The 17,696-nt window shown below is 43.3% G+C and overlaps 1 protein-coding gene across 1 annotated transcript in view; it reads left to right on the forward strand.

Annotated features, from left to right (window-relative positions):
* Nucleotides 1-17,696, forward strand: part of DNAH2 (dynein axonemal heavy chain 2) — a 2,945,517-nt gene that overhangs the window by 344,998 nt on the left and 2,582,823 nt on the right. Inside the window, exon 12 of the mRNA XM_085638712.1 lies at nucleotides 6,703-6,832. Coding sequence (XP_085494838.1) covers nucleotides 6,703-6,832 — 130 coding nt within the window. The remainder of the gene's footprint in view (nucleotides 1-6,702; nucleotides 6,833-17,696) is intronic.

A 17,696-nucleotide genomic window follows, 5' to 3' on the forward strand; every position in this document is an offset into this window, starting at 1 on the left:
ATTAACTATTTACATTTGTCATATATTTGTGCACTACGATAGATGAAATTTAGGATTTCATCCTGCCACAAATCCATGCTCTGACTCCAAATATAATAGGGCCCATTAGTGCTATTTGGCACTACTAAATAGAGGACTGGAGTTATAATTGTCCCATCAATACGACAAAGAAGGACACTAGATATGTAATTGTATGTGTTTTGTTGTTTACTCCTTGATTAATTCTTTGCATATACTCAACATGGGATGTTATGTATTGTTTTTTGTCCATACAAATTTTGTACTCTGTCATTTATGTTTGTGAATGTTATTACTACATGTATAATGTTGCCCTGCAAAAAGTTCTTTTATACAAACAAGCAATGAAAAAAGTAAAAGTCTAAAAAAGATGTAGATTGAATCGTTCTATTTAGATTTACAAGAATAATACACCCAGGCGCGATACACCCGATTGTACATTTCTGCTAAGAAACAATAGTTATAACAGGTCAAACCAGAGATACCCAAAGGAACAATTTTTTGGTTCCTTTAATCAAAGAAAGATTTGATTGATGGTCTTGGAGGCACCCTTCTAAGATAAACTAGTGCTTGTGGCTATAACACCTGCTAGATGAGTTAGTTGATACAGGCCCTTAGCGCTCATGAGCCATGCATAGTCTTCCACTCTTCCAAAGTAGTGTTGCATACCCATCTCAAGTTCCTACCTAAAGTGGTCTCAGATTTTCATGTAAATCAGATGATCTCCTTACCCACGTTTTTTCAAACTCCTTCTTCTCCAGCGGAAAGAGCCCTCCACTTGCTGGATGTAAAGAGAATGTTAAAAGTCTACGTGGAGAAAACCAAATCCATTCACAAATCACAACAGCTATTTATCAATTATGGCCCAGTTCGCACAGGTTTAGCTACCTCCAAACAGTCCGTGTCCAGGTAGATTGTCTCTTGCATCCTCTGCTGTTATCAGCTAGCTGATAAATCACTTACTTGTAAGCCCAAGGCTCACTCTACTAGAGGTAAGGTGGCTACTACGGCTTTGATGAGATCTATCCCCTTTGGCGGATATCTGGAAGGCAGTTACTTGGAGAACAACCCACACATTCACTAGACACTACTCCCTTGACACAGATGCTAGAGCAGATGCTCAAGTAGGACAGGCATTTCTTAGAAATCTCTGCCTAGCTATGTTCATACCTTTTGGTTTCTGCTGACTCCACCACTTCAGGGAGGAGGAGCTTGCAATTCTATTCAACACTTATGACCATACATGAAAATCTACTACGAGAGAAGGTATAGTTTCTTACCTGTAACTCCAGTTCTCTGGTAGGGGCATTTCCATGATAGTCATAAGCAATCCTCCCTCCTTACCGATGGTGTAGACAGACACTTTCATGCTTCGCTATTATTCATCTAGTACAGCCTTCAAAAAGAACTGAGGTAACTGCCTCTGGCTGAGCATGGTGGGATATTGGAGGTCTCTGCTGTTAAAGGCACAGCCTCCTTTTCTTCACCTATAATGGCAGCCTATTGGCTACATTGCCCTGCACTACTTCATCTCTGTTTCTCTCATGGCGAAAGGGTTTGTGAAGGTTTTTTTTCTGTGCCCTTACAAAATAATTCATGTACTGTGCGCATATTTCATTACAGTCTCATCTTTTGCGACACCAAGATGAAAAATTCTGTCCACTGTAGCCATGCCCTTAGGCTGCATTATGACTTTCTAAAGAAAGGTGAACTTCAGCACTTAAGAAATTACATTGGATAAAGTGCTCCGGGGTTCCCGCAGATGGGCTGCACTATTCAACGCTTATGACTATCATAGAAATACCCCATTGAGAGAACTGGAGTTACAGGTAAGAAACTATACCTTTTTCATGTCCTGATAGTGAATAACTTTTAAATTCATTTTTCACTATTGCAAGGCCTACCTCTCCCCTGGGAAACTTTGAAATTACCTCTTTACATGTTATAAGTTTAATTTCCAAATGGTAACAGGTAACCCCTTTGTGTTTGGTGTCTCTGGAGTCATAATGTAAAATCCCAACTCATGGTTAAGTCAGATTTCATATTGTTATTCTGAAAATGGTACTTTTAGAAAGTTGGCATATTCTTGCCTTAGCCATTCGTAGCCTGCAGTCTGTCTCTGGTTCACATAAATGGGTGTAGTTGACAGTTGGGCTTTGTGTATTTCTTCTGGACAGCCACACACAATGAGGAGCTTAGATGTGGATGGATGGGCCATCACTGGCAGAATGGGAGGGAGGAGCTGGACCCCACCCCACTTACACTTGAATAGGCTTTGTCCAGCCTCCACACAAAGGGCTGCATACCCCTTGTAGTTAGTCTGGAGCTACGATCAGGAATGCAGGGCACTTGTACACTTCATCAGCATTGCTCTAGAAGCTTCTCCACACTTAAAAGGCACATCTGTGTATAAATACTAGACCTCACACACCCCCCACTTCAGTACACTTCTGGACCTGTGGATACTCTGCCAGGAAGAAGGACTTCTGTGTTGCTAAAAGGACTGCCACACTGCTGGACTGCTGCCCTGCTGTGTTGACCAGATGCCCTCCTGCCTAGATGAGAAGGGCTGGACCTGCATCTCTTGAACCCAGAACCTAGAGTAGCTCCCAGGGCTAATTGGCTGGCCTTCTGATCTGAAGCTTCATGGACATAGCATGGCTTCCAACAACCTTTCATCTGTAGCTGGACTGTGGCATCTGCGAGTCTACTCTGACAAGGGGTGCCACACCAATCCTGAACCCTCAGAATTGGGCTTTAGGCGCTACCAGGCTCTGTGGGTTCGATGGAACCAACGCATCTTCTCTGCTGTGCAGTGCAAGCCCAAGCAGGACTGATGCATTGCTGCTGCTGCATGGATTGAACTCGTCGGTAAGACCTGCATCACATTGCAGCTCTACAGAATCGTCTCATTGCCCTGACTGCATGATGCAATCTCGGCGCAGGCCCTCGCATCCCTTGTCGACAGTAGCCTTGATGCCGGTCTTCACATCACAGCCTCGCAGCTCTTTGGAACTGACGTATCACCTTACTGCGTGGCACATCCTCAATGCCGGACTTCACATCGCACGTCCGACAGGATTCTTGACCACATCGAATCCCCTTACATCTCAGTATCGCCATATTCCGGAACCAATGCATTGCTTCAGCTGCATGACTTATCTTTGATGCAGATCCTTGCATCACTTCGCAAACCAGGATTTAAGATACTTTGTTCAGCAGGCCTAACTGTGTTCATGTAGCTGGCCTTCTCTCCACCGCAGTCAGACTGAATTTGTGAATTTGTCCCCCGCAGCCACAACCATATATCCACATTTGGCACTTGGTGCTGTTTGGCGATGTTTTTGAAACTGAATATCTCCAGTTCTACTGATAGGATTGTTCTCGTTTTGGTCTTCTTTTATTTATTAAAATCAGTTCTATTTATCTAACTTGGTGTGGGATCCTTTTGTGTGGTGTTGTCACTTTATTACGGTTGGAAGTTTTGCACAAATACTTTACACATTGCCTCTAAGTTAAGTCTGACTGCTCTGTGCAAAGCTACCAGAGGGTTGAGCACCAGTTAATTTAGGTTTGACTTGTGCCCAACCATGACCAGGATTGTGGTTGCTGCTTCTCCAGGGTTCCCAGCCCAGCCAACCAACAATTCCATTTCTCACAGTCCTGATTTAGATGTGAAAGCAAAAAGAACGAATGATGGATGGAATGCTGAATGAATCAAACTTTCACCCCCCGTCAAAAGATCTGGGTTGAATCCGTCATTCTTTTGCTCACTACACCACCTCAGTTTGGACCCAGCCATATGCAAATCATTCTTGACCCTGCTCCTCATGGGAACAGTCCAGCCCGAACTTCTCAGCCGGGTCCTCCCTAGACTGGAAACAAGATCCCGGGACCTGTTTCGGACTAACACCCCTCCTCAGCCAGGCTACCTTGAACCCAATGGCACAGCGAGCATGGGACCCACGTCTAAGCATACTCATCCCACTTAGGGCGAAGAGTGCGTCAGCAACAAGTGATGAACGGAATGCTGAATGAATCAAACATTCACCCCAGTCGAAAGATCTGGGTTAAATCCATCGTTCTTTTGCTCACTACACCACCCCAGTTTGGACCCAGCCATATGCAAATCAGTCTTGACCTTGATCCTCATGGGAACAGTCCATCTCAAACTGCCAAGCCTCGTCCTCCCTAGACCAGTAACAAGATCCTGGGACCGGTTTCGGGGTAACATCCTTCATCAGCCAGGTTAGCTTGAACCTAGTGGCGCAACAAGCATAGGACCGACATCTGGGCATAACCATCCCACTTAGGGCGAAAAGTGCTGCAGCAACAAATGATGGACGGAATGCTGAATTAATCTAACATTCACCCCCAGACAAGATCTCTGGGTTAAATCCATTGTTCTTTTGGTCACTAAACCATCCCGGTTTGGACCCAGCCATAGGCAAATCAGTCTTGACACTGACCTCTTGGGAGCAGTCCAGCCCGAACTGCCAAGCCAGGTCCTCCCTGGACCGTAAACAAGCATCCTGGGACCAGTTTCGGGGTATCAACTCATCAGCCAGGCTACCTTGAATCCAATAGCACAGTGAGAATGGGACCCACGTCGTGGCAAATCCTTCCCACTTAGAGCGGCAAAAGGAAAAATGAGGAGCAGGGTCGAGACTGATTTGCATATGGCTGGGTCCAAACTGGGGTGGCGTGGTGAGCAGAAAACAATGGATTAAACCCAGGTTTGTAACTGGGGTAAATGTTTGCATTGTTCAGCATTCCGTCCCTCATCTGTTCTTTTTGGTTTAGATGCGAGTGGACAGGAGGTTTAATCACAGCAGAGACGTTTATGTCTCTGCAGTGATTTAATCTCTCCTACTGCCCTGCGGATAAACAGCTGTGGAAAGCAGACCTCAAATTCTGCCCATGTGATTTAGATGGCAGAATATGAGGTCAGTTTTCACTGCCCGTCACCACCAGGAAAACCCTGGTGGTAATGGGCAGTGAAAACCTCTAAAGTCTTCCCTCACCAAGGGCTATGACTCCCATGGCAGGGGAGCATTTTCTTTTTGATTTTCAAAAAGAAAATCACACTTCAGGATTTTCTTTTTGAAAATAAAAATGATGTAGCTGTGCACCAAATACCATAATGCATTGACAGAAACCTCCATGTTTGGTGGTCATTTATAAATGGCGGGAAGTTCCTATTTACTTCTTCACCTTGGTGGGGCAACAGGCCATCTTCCAGGTTATAAATGAGGCCCTTAGTTTGCTGTACTGTTCTAGTGCTCATGACTAACCTGAAAAAGTGTTGAGCTTATTCACGATCTCTTATCTTCACGGGTTCATCCTTTTCTTCCTTGTACTGCTTACTGGCATCCCCACCACCCTTTAATAGGAGATTTAGTTTGCTGTACTATTCTAGTGCTCATGACTATTACCAAAGATCTCATTATAGAGCCTACTTTTCCATTGTGTTTATCTCATTAAATACATGAACAAACCTCCTCTACTTAATAAAGTCATGTGACGGATCCTGAGAAAGTTAACTGCCAACATTGAGGACTGACTGTCCCTGAGGAATGTTATACGGTTTGGGTAGCTTGGTGTTATCCACCATATTAAGTGTAAGGCTGTATTCCTAAATGTTTTTAAAAAATTTTTAAAGTGAGAGTTAAAAGACTAAATTAGTCTCAATGATTTGTAGCGTTCTTTCTTGGTTGTATGTCAGAACCATGCAGGCATTTACCATGCCTGCCTTAACAATGCGGTCCGAACCACAAATGCATCTTTACAATGCATTCCTTTACCATACAAGTCGTTAAAACAACTTGCCTTAGGGAAAGCTCTGGGCTTTGGAATAGTATAATTTACTATTCCAACTCCAGTCTGTGCAACAGTAGGAAATGTGTTGGACTTAAAGTCCAACATCAGTCCAACGGCGCTTTTCTTGAAGGCAAGTCGTTGCAAGACTTGTGTGGTAAAGGAATGCGTTGTAAAGATGAATTGGTATTTAGGACCACGTTGTTAAGGCACAACTTGGTTCAAGCAGCTATGTAAAGGCAGTTTCAAATACTTTTCTTTAGTTCTAATTTTGTTTAAAAAAATCATTTAGAAAGGCATGAAGAGTACATTGCAAAGCAATTTTCATCTTCAAGAAACATGCTCTAGGAAGATATTACATTTTTGTAGGATTTTTTTCATATACTCATGAATGAAAATTGAACTACAGCTAAAAAAAAGTTTGCCATACCTTGCCTTGTAAGTAAATGGCTAAAAGTACACAACATAATTTTACTCAATACTTTAAGCCTAAGTGGAGGAAGGACTATAATGACCAGAAGGTACTTTGAACATGTTTCCTTCAGGTTACACAAAGATCCCAGCAGTGAGTGAAGATTGAAATAAATGGACCTTCTTGTGGGTTTGAAGTTTCCTCCATGTTTCTGTCCGTGCATTACACAAGCACGATCTTTGAACGTTTTGACCAGAGTATTCTCAAAAGGCAGCCATGCCTTATCACATTCACAATATTGCAGGAAGCGACCCCTTTCTCCTGCTGAACAGCGTATAATTTGCCTAAAGTGCCGTCCGAAGCCTTGCTGTGAAATGTCTCCTGTACAGCGAACCTGTAGAATCCAATCTGTGTTGGGACTGTTACCGACGTATGTGTTTGTGTTAATGCCCTAGGTTCCGTGCTGGCATTAAGGACTTGGAAGTGATGATGCAGAATCTCATCACCACAGCTTTTTCAACAGTGAGATATGTGGAGCATGGGGTGGAGCTGCTAGATATTTTCCACCACCTGGCGATGCGAGAGGTAAGTAGGAATCTGTGATGAATTATGCCATCCTCTGCACATAAGCAAACAAGTGTTACAACCCACAAGCACACCAACGTCACGTGGTCCTTCTCAGCTCACACATATTCTGGTTTGCCTCAAATATACCAAAAGAAAATCTCTCATGCATTTAAATCAATTGGCGGATCTGTACTGCTTCCTTTTCCTTTTTTAAATTACGGCGGTGACTTTATGTTGTATAATAAATAAATTAGAAAGATTAATGCAGCTGGTCATTGTGGTCTCCTAATGAGTGTCTTGTCATCCTACTGAGATAAAGCTGAAGCAAGCTTATCAATATCTGCAAGAGAACCCAAGGACAGGTCTATAAGTTTCTGAAGATTTCACACTTGACCATTTTTTATTCTGGAAAAACATTCTAGTGAATCCTGTTGTATTGCCAGTTTCTTCTTAAGGAATATGATATGACACAGTCATCTTTAACAATGTGTACTTTTAAAAAGCTGGAAACCCTTTGTTCTGTCTCTCCATCTTTTCACTGTCCCACTTTGATAATTCCCCGACCTTTCATTCTTTGCACCTCTTCAGACCATCAGACTGATCCCCAGCTTAAGTGCATTTGTTTTTTGTTTTTTTTCTGTACATAATTACTGAGCACAATTTAGTCCATCTCCTTTTTACTTTGCACCTAATCACCTCACTGCGTCGCCCAGGATCCTCTTTCCATTTTTTCTGTGATCCTATGCCTCACCATCTTACTCTGTCCTTTTTATCTTGTGCTCTATTCCACATTTGAAATACTGAAACAAATAGCACAAACTTAATAACTTAAAGAATACCACAATTCTGATTTCTTCTTTCAACTTTTCTTTGTATTTCTGTGTGTTTCTAAATATCTTACTTTAATTTTCAAGGCCTGACCTTTGATGTGCTCTGGGGGATAACCTAGACACTAACTTTACAGAGAAATTAGGGCTGATGTTTTACCTGCTTAAAGGGATATCCTATGGCCTAACTTCACAGTCCTTCGGAAGGAAAATTTACAAAGGCTTCTCAACTTTCGTAGATTTAGAGGACAGCTCAATCTATCTCATACATAAGAATGAGAAAGGAATTAAGCTTTTGCGCCCACTGCTTGGGAATAACTCACAAATAAAACTCTTCCTTTTCTTAAATGTATACAAAACAAACAGACATTTCACTGAGAGCTCATATGCCTTCCTTGTAGACCTGCAATGGCCTTGGCCTTTGTTGACATTAATTTTTTTTTGCTGCATCGTGTCAGTCCTTCAGCCATACACTACAGCATGCGAGACTATGTTCTGTATTAAGGTACTCGTTCTGTATTAAGGTACTAGTATCTAATTCCTATTAACTCAACCCCCCCACAACTGGATGAAATGCTCCAAACAGTTTCCTTCAAGCACAAGACTAACCCAATAACCTACAAATTTACAGTAATATTTAATAACCACCTGGTTAACCACTAAGTTTAGGTTACAGATTAACGTGCTCCTGTCATAAAGCACTTCAACGCCTTGTCAGGCGAAGTTAGTACAAGTGCAATTACAATACAGAACAATATATGACCTTGTTCAGATCCTTGTAGGAGGATCCCACACAAGCAAAGTACTGCTTTGAAACGTTTCTAAATGTGGAACAGTGTTAGCCATGTCCTGCTAGAGAGGACATTGCTTAGCACTCATTATTGTTTTCTTGTACATCTCAGATTTAGGAAGTACTATGCACATGCCCTTCTGTCATCACTCTCTGTCATTGCTCCTTAATGAAAACTTGGATTGGGTACTCGTGGCCTCAGGATAAACAAATATTTGAAAATATAGAGAAAACAGAGTTTCAGACTCCTAAACCTTCATAAAAAACTTTCTTTCATTCAAAGACATGACTAGCATACCTCAATACATTTAGAGGATTCCTATTTCAGCAAACCCATGCCTTGTGCTTATCACCATTTTCTAAGATTCCAAGTAGGCAAACATCATTATCCATTTGGCCTCAGATTGGCCGCATGAGTGTTCACAAAATGTATGGCACCAGTTGTAGACTGTTGGAGTATTTACATAGTCTACCCGTATCTAGATGATAGGCTGATAAAAGTATAATTGTACAGTCAGGCACAGAAAGCAATACAGTTCACACCGTACACCATGGCAAGGCCAGAGCCTGCAAAGCAAATAGTATTCTTGGGAGCAAGTATGGTTACTTGCGTGTCAGTGGACACAGTTACTCTAGGGATCAGTCTATTTTACACTATCAAAATTAAACCTTTCTTCTATTCAAGCTACGTATGTTACACCTGGTCCACCTGATGTTTGAAAGAGAGCACCATTGCCAGATGTGGGAAGATGACACTCAGTTTCTGGTTGATCCAGTGCACAACTCTAAAGAGATAACTATGAGTGACTGTCTCTTGGCTATCACTTACTGGATGAGAATGTACGGCTTCTTCATAGACCATTCTAAAACTAACAAAATGATCAGTAGTGTCAAGTTGACAAAAGGAGAATTGCACAACCATTGAATTCAGAATTGGGATTCCCATGTCTCTAAGGATTGTCCTGGGATGAACCCTCCGTCCCAAAAGTGTGATGTATAGAAAAAGGAATCCTGTAAAGGCTATCCTTGTGCAGTTGTAATATTTATTCAAATACTCATTAAATCAGTCCACACTTCTTTATTTTGTAGTAACAGAGAGATAATTGTAGATATTAGGACAGCAGACACATGTTTTGCTCTGAATTTAGGCCTTGAAGTGCTGTCAAGGCATAGTTGATTTTAGAGACATCTAGCCACAGATTCCTTATATTAGGATTCTCCTTAGCCGCCAAACTGGATCCGGAAATGTTTTGTGCAGCAGTACCTCTGTGTGTCGGTAGAGGGCGCCAAGCAACTGTAGCTACATTGTCCTCCGGATGTGACATCAACAGAATCCATATAAGCCCTTCTCAGAAACACTGACGTCAGTTTCTTCTTTTCAGCATGGCCGAAGGCGTGCCAAAGGCAAGCCCGTCTGCGCCCGTCCGCCCCTGATCGCACCAGTCACCAGGACCCCTGCATCGTCTTCCGTCTGTCCTTGCCAGGTTCAGGAGTGTTCTCATATTGTACCTGTATATGTAGGTTGACCCCTTCATCGAGGAGACATGGGACTCATCCAATATACCAGTAAAGAAATAAAAGACCTAAACTCTTCGCTGATAGAATTTACTGGCATATGGGAAACTGAGCTATCTGGGGTTCCGAAAATCAGGCGCTCTTCCTATCCTACTGGTTTAAAAGACCCTACTGTCTCCTTGGGTCCAAATTTGCTTAGTGCACCCCTTAGGCCACTCAGTACAATTTATTTTAACGCACGCTCCATCTCTAAACATCCTATAGAGATATGGAGCCTCTTAGAACAAATGGATCCTGATATATGTTTCGTTACTGAGACTTGGCTACAGGAGCATGCCTCTCCGGATGTACATATTGCTTTTCCCCTCACAATATAAAATTATTCGAATAGACAGTAGGGAGACCAGAGGGGGTGACCTATTAATTGCCTATAAACATGGCCTAACCATCACTGTTATGGAAAGTCTAATGCACAGTCATAAAGAAATATGTATTTTTAAGATCACTGGCCTTTCCAATGGCACCTGGAGAGGGGCATTAATCTATCGACCTCCAGGTATAAAAGGAGACTTTTCAGATCCGCTATTAGAAATTATTGCGCCTCATGTTTTAGCCTCTGACAACTTTCTCCTGACAGGAGATTTTAATCATCATGCTGAAATATTATCTAATTCTGACACCGATAAATAAATCTCTAATATGAGTACTCTTGGTCTTGTCCAGCTGGTTGTAGGCCCCACACATTGCGCAGGCCACACGCTGGATCTTCTCTTTACAAATGCGTCTGAAGTGACTGTGGAGTCCCCCGCGCCGTTATTATGGACTGACCATTATTTACTGAAATTCGCTATTCCTACTAGGTCAGTTAAAACTATTTTGGATAGCGAATTCGTATTGCGCAGGCCATGGTGCAAAGTAACTCCTTTTTTTAAACCACTTCTACTTGGACCCGATAGATCCTGAAGCAAGCGTAAATCATGTGGCATTACAACTTAACAAAACTATTCTGGATGTATTAGATAAAATCGCCCCTCTGAGTAGGGTTAAGCTTAAGACTAGAACTGCTCCCTGGTTTACCGATCAATTAAAAACTACTAAGAGTTTATGTAGAACTGCTGAAAGAATATGGCAAAAAAGTAAAAGCCCAGTCGACCGCGAAAGTTATAAGAAGCGACATCATGGCTATATGAATGAAATAAAACTGGCAAAAAAGTCCTTCCTGATTGACCGGATAAATAAGGCAGAAAATTCCTCAAGGGAACTCTACCATATTTTAAAAGAATTCACTACCCCTATTAATCAGCCCACAGTACCGGTTTCCCAGAATTGGACTGACTCCCTATCTAAATATTTTGAGGAAAAAATTATAAATATCCATCGATCTTTTATATCCTCACATAACTGTATCCATCCAGAAGAACGGTCCTGTTCTCTATTTGAACCTCCTGGTATCCTGAATGAGTTCATCAAATGTGACCGCAAGTCTGTCACTTTGGTCATGCAGAAGATAAAGTCGGGCTCTCCCGCAGATCCTATCCCTTCTAAATTTTTCTCTATCATTGCCCCCACAGTCTTGGATAGACTGACCGATCTATTTAATAAGTCTCTTTTGGAAGCTGATTTTCCTACTATTTGGAAAGCAGCCAGAATAAGACCAATTTGAAGAAACCGACGGCCGATCCAAAACTGCTTTTAAACTACCGGCCCATTTTCTTACTCCCCTATTTTGGGAAAATGTTGAAGTCTCATGTAAACCAACAGCTTGTAAACCATCTTGAAAGCTATGGACTATTAGACTCTTCTCAGTCCGGTTTCAGAACAGCACATAGTACGGAGACAGCACTGGTCGAGGTTACTGATAATATTAGATTGGCCTTAGATAAACACCAATCAGTTATCCTCGTTCTGCTTGATCTGTCAGCAGCCTTTGACACCATCTCCCATAAGATTCTTGAACAACGGCTTTGGGAGGTTGGTGTCAGAGGGAATGCCCTTAAATGGTTTAGTAGTTACCTATCTGAACGTATAACAACGGTTCAGATGGGAAATACCATGTCATGTGAGAGACCGGTCAAGGTGGGTGTTCCACAGGGCTCTATCTTGAGACCCACACTTTTCAATCTGTACATGACTCCATTGGCTGAGGTGATCAGATCATATGGTTTTGATGTCATATCGTATGCAGATGACACACAGATTCTGGTCACCTTAGGCCCAGACCACAGTGACACCAAACAGCGTTTTAAAAATTGCCTGACCCATGTTGACGAATGGATGAGGTTGAACCATCTCCAGCTTAATGGGGGCAAATCAGAGATCATGCTCTTTGGCAAGGCCACAGATTACTGGACGCACGACTGGTGGCCGCTTAGGCTAGGCCCAAGGAGCGTGGTCCATAATCTCTGTTTTTACATGGACGATTGTTTGTCCATGAAGGGCCACGTTAATCATGTCGTTGGTACATGTTTTGGCATAATGCGCAGCCTGCGGAAGGTTTTTAAATGGCTTCCTATAGAGGCACGGAAACCCCTAATACAAGGACTTATTATTAACAGAATGGATTATGGCAACGCCCTACCGTTGTCAATAAACGAAGACCTTTTAAATAGGCTTCCGGTTTTGCAGAACACCGCTGCCAGACTGGTTCTTGACCGTCCACAAAGATCTCCCTCGGCTGCATGTCTTAACACGCTCCACTGGCTTCCAGTGAAAAAGCGAACTCTTTTTAAAATCCTATGCTTAACTCATAAGCATATATATGGAACCGGCCCTAAATACTAGCTGCAAAAAATACGCTGGTATCAGCCGCCTAGATTGCTTCGTTCCAGTAATAAAGCGCTATTGACCCCCCTCAGAATTCGAATGGTCAGGCAAGGGGGTCGATCGTTCTCTTTTTTAGAACCGACATCCTGGAATAAATTGCCTCCTCACCTGCGCAGTACTTCTGAACACAGCTGCTTTCGCAAAAAGCTGAAGACCTGGCTTTTTGGAAATTAGATCTAGTCCTTTTTATCAGAGACGTCTGCAAGTGCCATGAGACTCTTGTGAGTGATATGTGTGCGATACAAGTGCTCTTGACTTGACTTCTTTTCCATGCTTACAACGCTAATCCGATCAGCCGTTCCTCTGGCAGTTTTTGACCTACCTCGATGATTTAACTGAGCAGAACAGTGTGCCTTTAACGAATGTCCTCGGGGTTTAATCATTGCGGATCCTGAGGATGACAAATGTCTGCCATGGACCTTCACTCTATTTGTATGTGGTGCCAAGGGAAGCACCATGACTCAGAGGAGTGCGACTCATGTCAACAGCTTCGACCAAAGGCGCTGAAGGTGCATCGGATGAAGCTTCTAGCAGCACCGTTGTCTCAGTCTTCCAAGACGTCCCATCGACCTCGGTCCCCTTCGTGCTCAAAGGACCCGTTGTGGGACCGATGCAGAAGCAGTTCCTGTGGGTTTCACTCTCCATTGACATCTAAAGGTAAGTCTCTAAGCAGGCGGTCAAAGTCGCAGCGTCAACCGACTTTTCCACTTAAGGCCTTCCCAACGCCAGACTACGAATTCGTCCTCTTCAGCAGGATCTGGAGGACAAGTAGGACCAACAGACCGCTTGCTGGGACGAAAAAATAAGTCTTTCAAACGCAGCAAGAGCTTCCATCCCTTGGTGGATGGAAAAGGAGAATATGCAAGTCGTAACTCCTTTTCATCAAACTCCGCCTGCTCAAACGGTGATCACGGACGCTTCACTGCAGGGTTGGGGAGCCCACATGGGGCCTCTCCAGACTCAAGGTTTATGGTCACCTAAAGAGCGATCCTACCACATCAACATGCTGGAGCTGAGGGCAGTCCACCTAGCCCTCAAGGCTTTCCTCCCCTCGATTCAGGCAAGTTCGATCTTAACAGACAATACCAACACCATGTACTACCTGAACAAACAGGGGGGAACTCGCTCACGCACTGGAAGCTCAAAACCTCTGGCATTGGCTCCTGGCGCAGAATCTGTCAGTCACAGCAGTCCACCTGCTGGGAGAATGGAACACGAGAGCGGACACTTTCAGTCGTCATTTCGAGGACAGAGAAGACTGGGTTCTCAACGACGAGGTCGTCGAAGACATTTTCCAGTCGTGGGGCCGTCCCACCATCGACCTCTTCACAGAAGATGAAAATATGAAATGCCGAGACTTCGCCTCAAGATTTTACCGACCAGGATCGAGAGGGAATGCCCTTTTGATAGACTGGTCTGGGGCATTTGTGTACGCCTTTCCACCCCTTCCTCTCATCCCGAAGGTGGTGACCAAGCTGTCTCATTCATGCACAAGGATGATACTGATTGCCCCGGACTGGCCGAGACAGTGGTGGTACCCGGACCTTCTGCACTTACCAGAATGCCCTCACAGGAAGCTGCCGTGCAGACCGGACCTGCTGTTCAAGATGAACGGGATGATTCATCACCCCAACCTTCCCTCACTGAACTTGGCAGCATGGCTCCTGAGGTCCTCCAGTATGGCCCCTTAGGACTGCCACAGGACTGCATGTCCATCTTGAAAGAAGCAAGAAGACCATCCACTAGGCACTCGTATGCATGCTAGTGGAAGCGTTCTTATATGTGGTGAGTTCAGAACATTTGTAACCCAACCAAAGGACAGGAAGAGGTCCTCCTTCCATACCTGCTTTATCTGGCGAAAGCAGGTTTTAAGTTTCCTTCCATTAAGGTGCACTTAGCAGCTATCACTGCATATAGACGTTCATCTTCTCAACATTCCTTTTTTCAATTACAGGTTGTTAAAGACTTTGTACAGGGTTTAAAGAAGGTCTACCCTCTGGTCCGGCCTCCTTCCCCAACCTTGGAGCTAAACCTGTTGCTATCAAGATTGATGGGTCCGACTTCGAACCCATACACAAAGCATCATTACAACACCTTTCTTGGAAGGCGGCTTTCTTGGTAGCGATCACGGCAGCTCGCAGAGTGAGCGAAATACAGGCTCTCTGCTCTAAGGAACCTTATACAGTCTTCCATCTGAATAGGGTCATATTGAGGGTGCACCCCTCTTTCCTCCCTAAGGTGGTGTCGGATTTTCATGTGAATCCGACTATATCTCTACCCACCTTTTTTCTTAACCCCTCCACTCCAGCTGAGAGGGCTTTGCACTCTTTGGACCAGAAAAGCGTTTTAAAATTCAATCTGGATAGGTCCAAGTCCACGAGAAAATCTGACAAACTATTTGTTAACTATGGGTCGATCAGAACAGGTTTTGCAGCTTCAAAGCGGTCCATCTCCAGATGGAAAATTTCCTGTATCAAGCTAGCTTATCAATTAGCGCAGAGGCCCCTTGGGTTTACTCCCAAAGCGCACTCTACCAAAGGAACAGCGGCTACTACGGCTTTTCTCCACAACGTGCCCATATCTGAAATCTGTAAGGTGGCGACTTAGAGGTCCGTCCATACCAGGCACTACTGTCTAGATTCAGACACCAGAACAGACACCCAAGTAGGCCAGGCCTCCTTGAGGAATCTGTTCAACAGCTGATTATGGCTGTTGTTGTATGTTGGGTCATTCTCTCTCACTTGTCTGCAGATGGAAGATGGGCTTGCTATTCTATTCAGTGCTTATGACTATTGATGAGGATCCCCTGGAAGAGAAGGATAAGTTACTTACCTGTAATCCTAGTTCTCTTCCAGGGGTATACTCATCAAAGTCATAAGCAACCCACCCTCCTCCCCAGGCAAATGAGATTCTCTTCATTGTTAAAGGATATCTTTGTGCCCTGATCTTCAGGGTTACGCAAAGAACAACTGACCTACCTGTCACCCCTGAGGCATGATGGGAAGCTAGAGGTCATGGCTGCCTTAAAGGCACAGTGCCAGTTTTTGTGTGAAAATACTTTCATTTTCTATGCTATTGGTTTACAATGCAGCATGGAGGCTAACAAAGTCTACTTTATTTGCAGTTTACTATTCATGAGTTTTACTCATTAAAAAACAGAGTTCAAGTGCTACTTGCCCTCTTGTGTTTTTATATGTTGGCAAATACAGTTTTTATGTGTGTTATTGCTTTGTTTAGCCTCCTAGATGGGAGCTGCATTGGTATGAGAAAATATATATATATGTGTGTGTGTGTATGTATATATATATATATATATATATATATATATATATATATATATATAGAGCTGTACATATGTTTTTCATATATAATTTATTATTTCTGGGGTCCCCGCACATGGGCTGGAATATTCAGTGCTTATGACTTTGATGAGGATACCCCTGGAAGAGAACTAGGATTACAGGTAAGTAACTTATCCTTCTGTACATAAAATTCCCAAACCCTATTCCATACTCACTGTCAAACATGGCTACATCCCTTGGCACCTTTCACTTCAAAGGTTACTTTTTTTCCTTGGGCACAAGTTTCATAATTCTCTGCATTTAAGACAGTAATTCCTTTAGTTCCTGCCCTTCCAGTTGCACATCAGCCATGCTTACTAACAGCAATATATCGTTTACCACATTTGGCGGCCTACATTACACAAGTTTTTCCCCCAATTAGGGTTCGGGCGACAGCTCGCAATTACTGACCTTAGTCAGGTACCACCTACCTTCATCCCCACTCATCCCATGGGTGCGCACACTTCCTACTACTTTCCGCATTGGTGAAAGATACCTTTTCTCACATGGTATTAAATTGACACCTGTGCCAGACCCTGTAGTTTCATGAAGTACCAGTCCGCTGAGGAGAAGTTCCCCCTTCTTTCGAATAATGATACAAGGAAGCATGCATCATGCTATGCACCAATTAACAAAATGTCCTACTCCCATACAGCGATCAGTTACTACTAAAAAAGGGGACCCATCCTAGACCTTTCAAATGGTTCCTCTCTCACAGCTCATGTTATGCACATATCTGGACTTACAGGATGCGTATGCCCTCATTCCTGTGCGTCCCAAACATTTCAAGTATTTCCGATTTTTCCAAAATACTGAACCTATTGCCAGTTCTGAGTCCTACCATTCGGCCTTGCATCACCGTCACACATTCTCTTCAGACGCCTACCACCAGTACCAACTTTAGGTCATTAGCTATTTCCCAACCATGGAGTACTAGCTGCTAAACCCTCCAACGCAGGTTGAACCATCCGAAGTATCAAAGCTGCTCTTACATTACTCATCCAGTATGATATTTCCCTCAATGTCAATAACTGTTTCACGACATGACCTAGATCTATAAAAACCTTAGTCTTTCTCTCTCTCACTCAAAACCAGCAGATACTAAGACATTTTACTATCAATGTCGCCAAAACAAATGCCTGCGCAACTGATTGCTGTGCACCATATCCTTCACAGCCAATCCAGTACTTTTTGCGCAACTGTGGATGACACCATGAATAAATGAGTTAAAAGAACAAGCTTTCAAACAGAAAGGTTCTTTTGAGGACATCTGGAACATCACCGTAGACATCGGTGTAATACTAGCGGTGGTCTCAAATCTCTCACTTCTCACAGACCTCACATCCTTTCCCCATTACTCCTCTTCCTGATAAATAAATTATACAAAGGTGTGCAATGCAGTAAACTTTACACACAAAAAGGAATAGCTCACTATTCAATACTAGTAGGAACAGATAATTAGCCAGCATGCATTATCTTAACAATCTAGAAGGTACTCTTTCAAGTACACCTTCACAACAAGCTCCACAGCTGTGGAGCCAGCTATCAACCCATGGAATACCTCTCAGACCCCACATACATCCAAC

The sequence above is a fragment of the Triturus cristatus genome, chromosome 12, assembly GCF_964204655.1.
Source record: "Triturus cristatus chromosome 12, aTriCri1.1, whole genome shotgun sequence".
In the NCBI taxonomy this organism is placed as follows: Eukaryota; Metazoa; Chordata; class Amphibia; order Caudata; family Salamandridae; genus Triturus; species Triturus cristatus.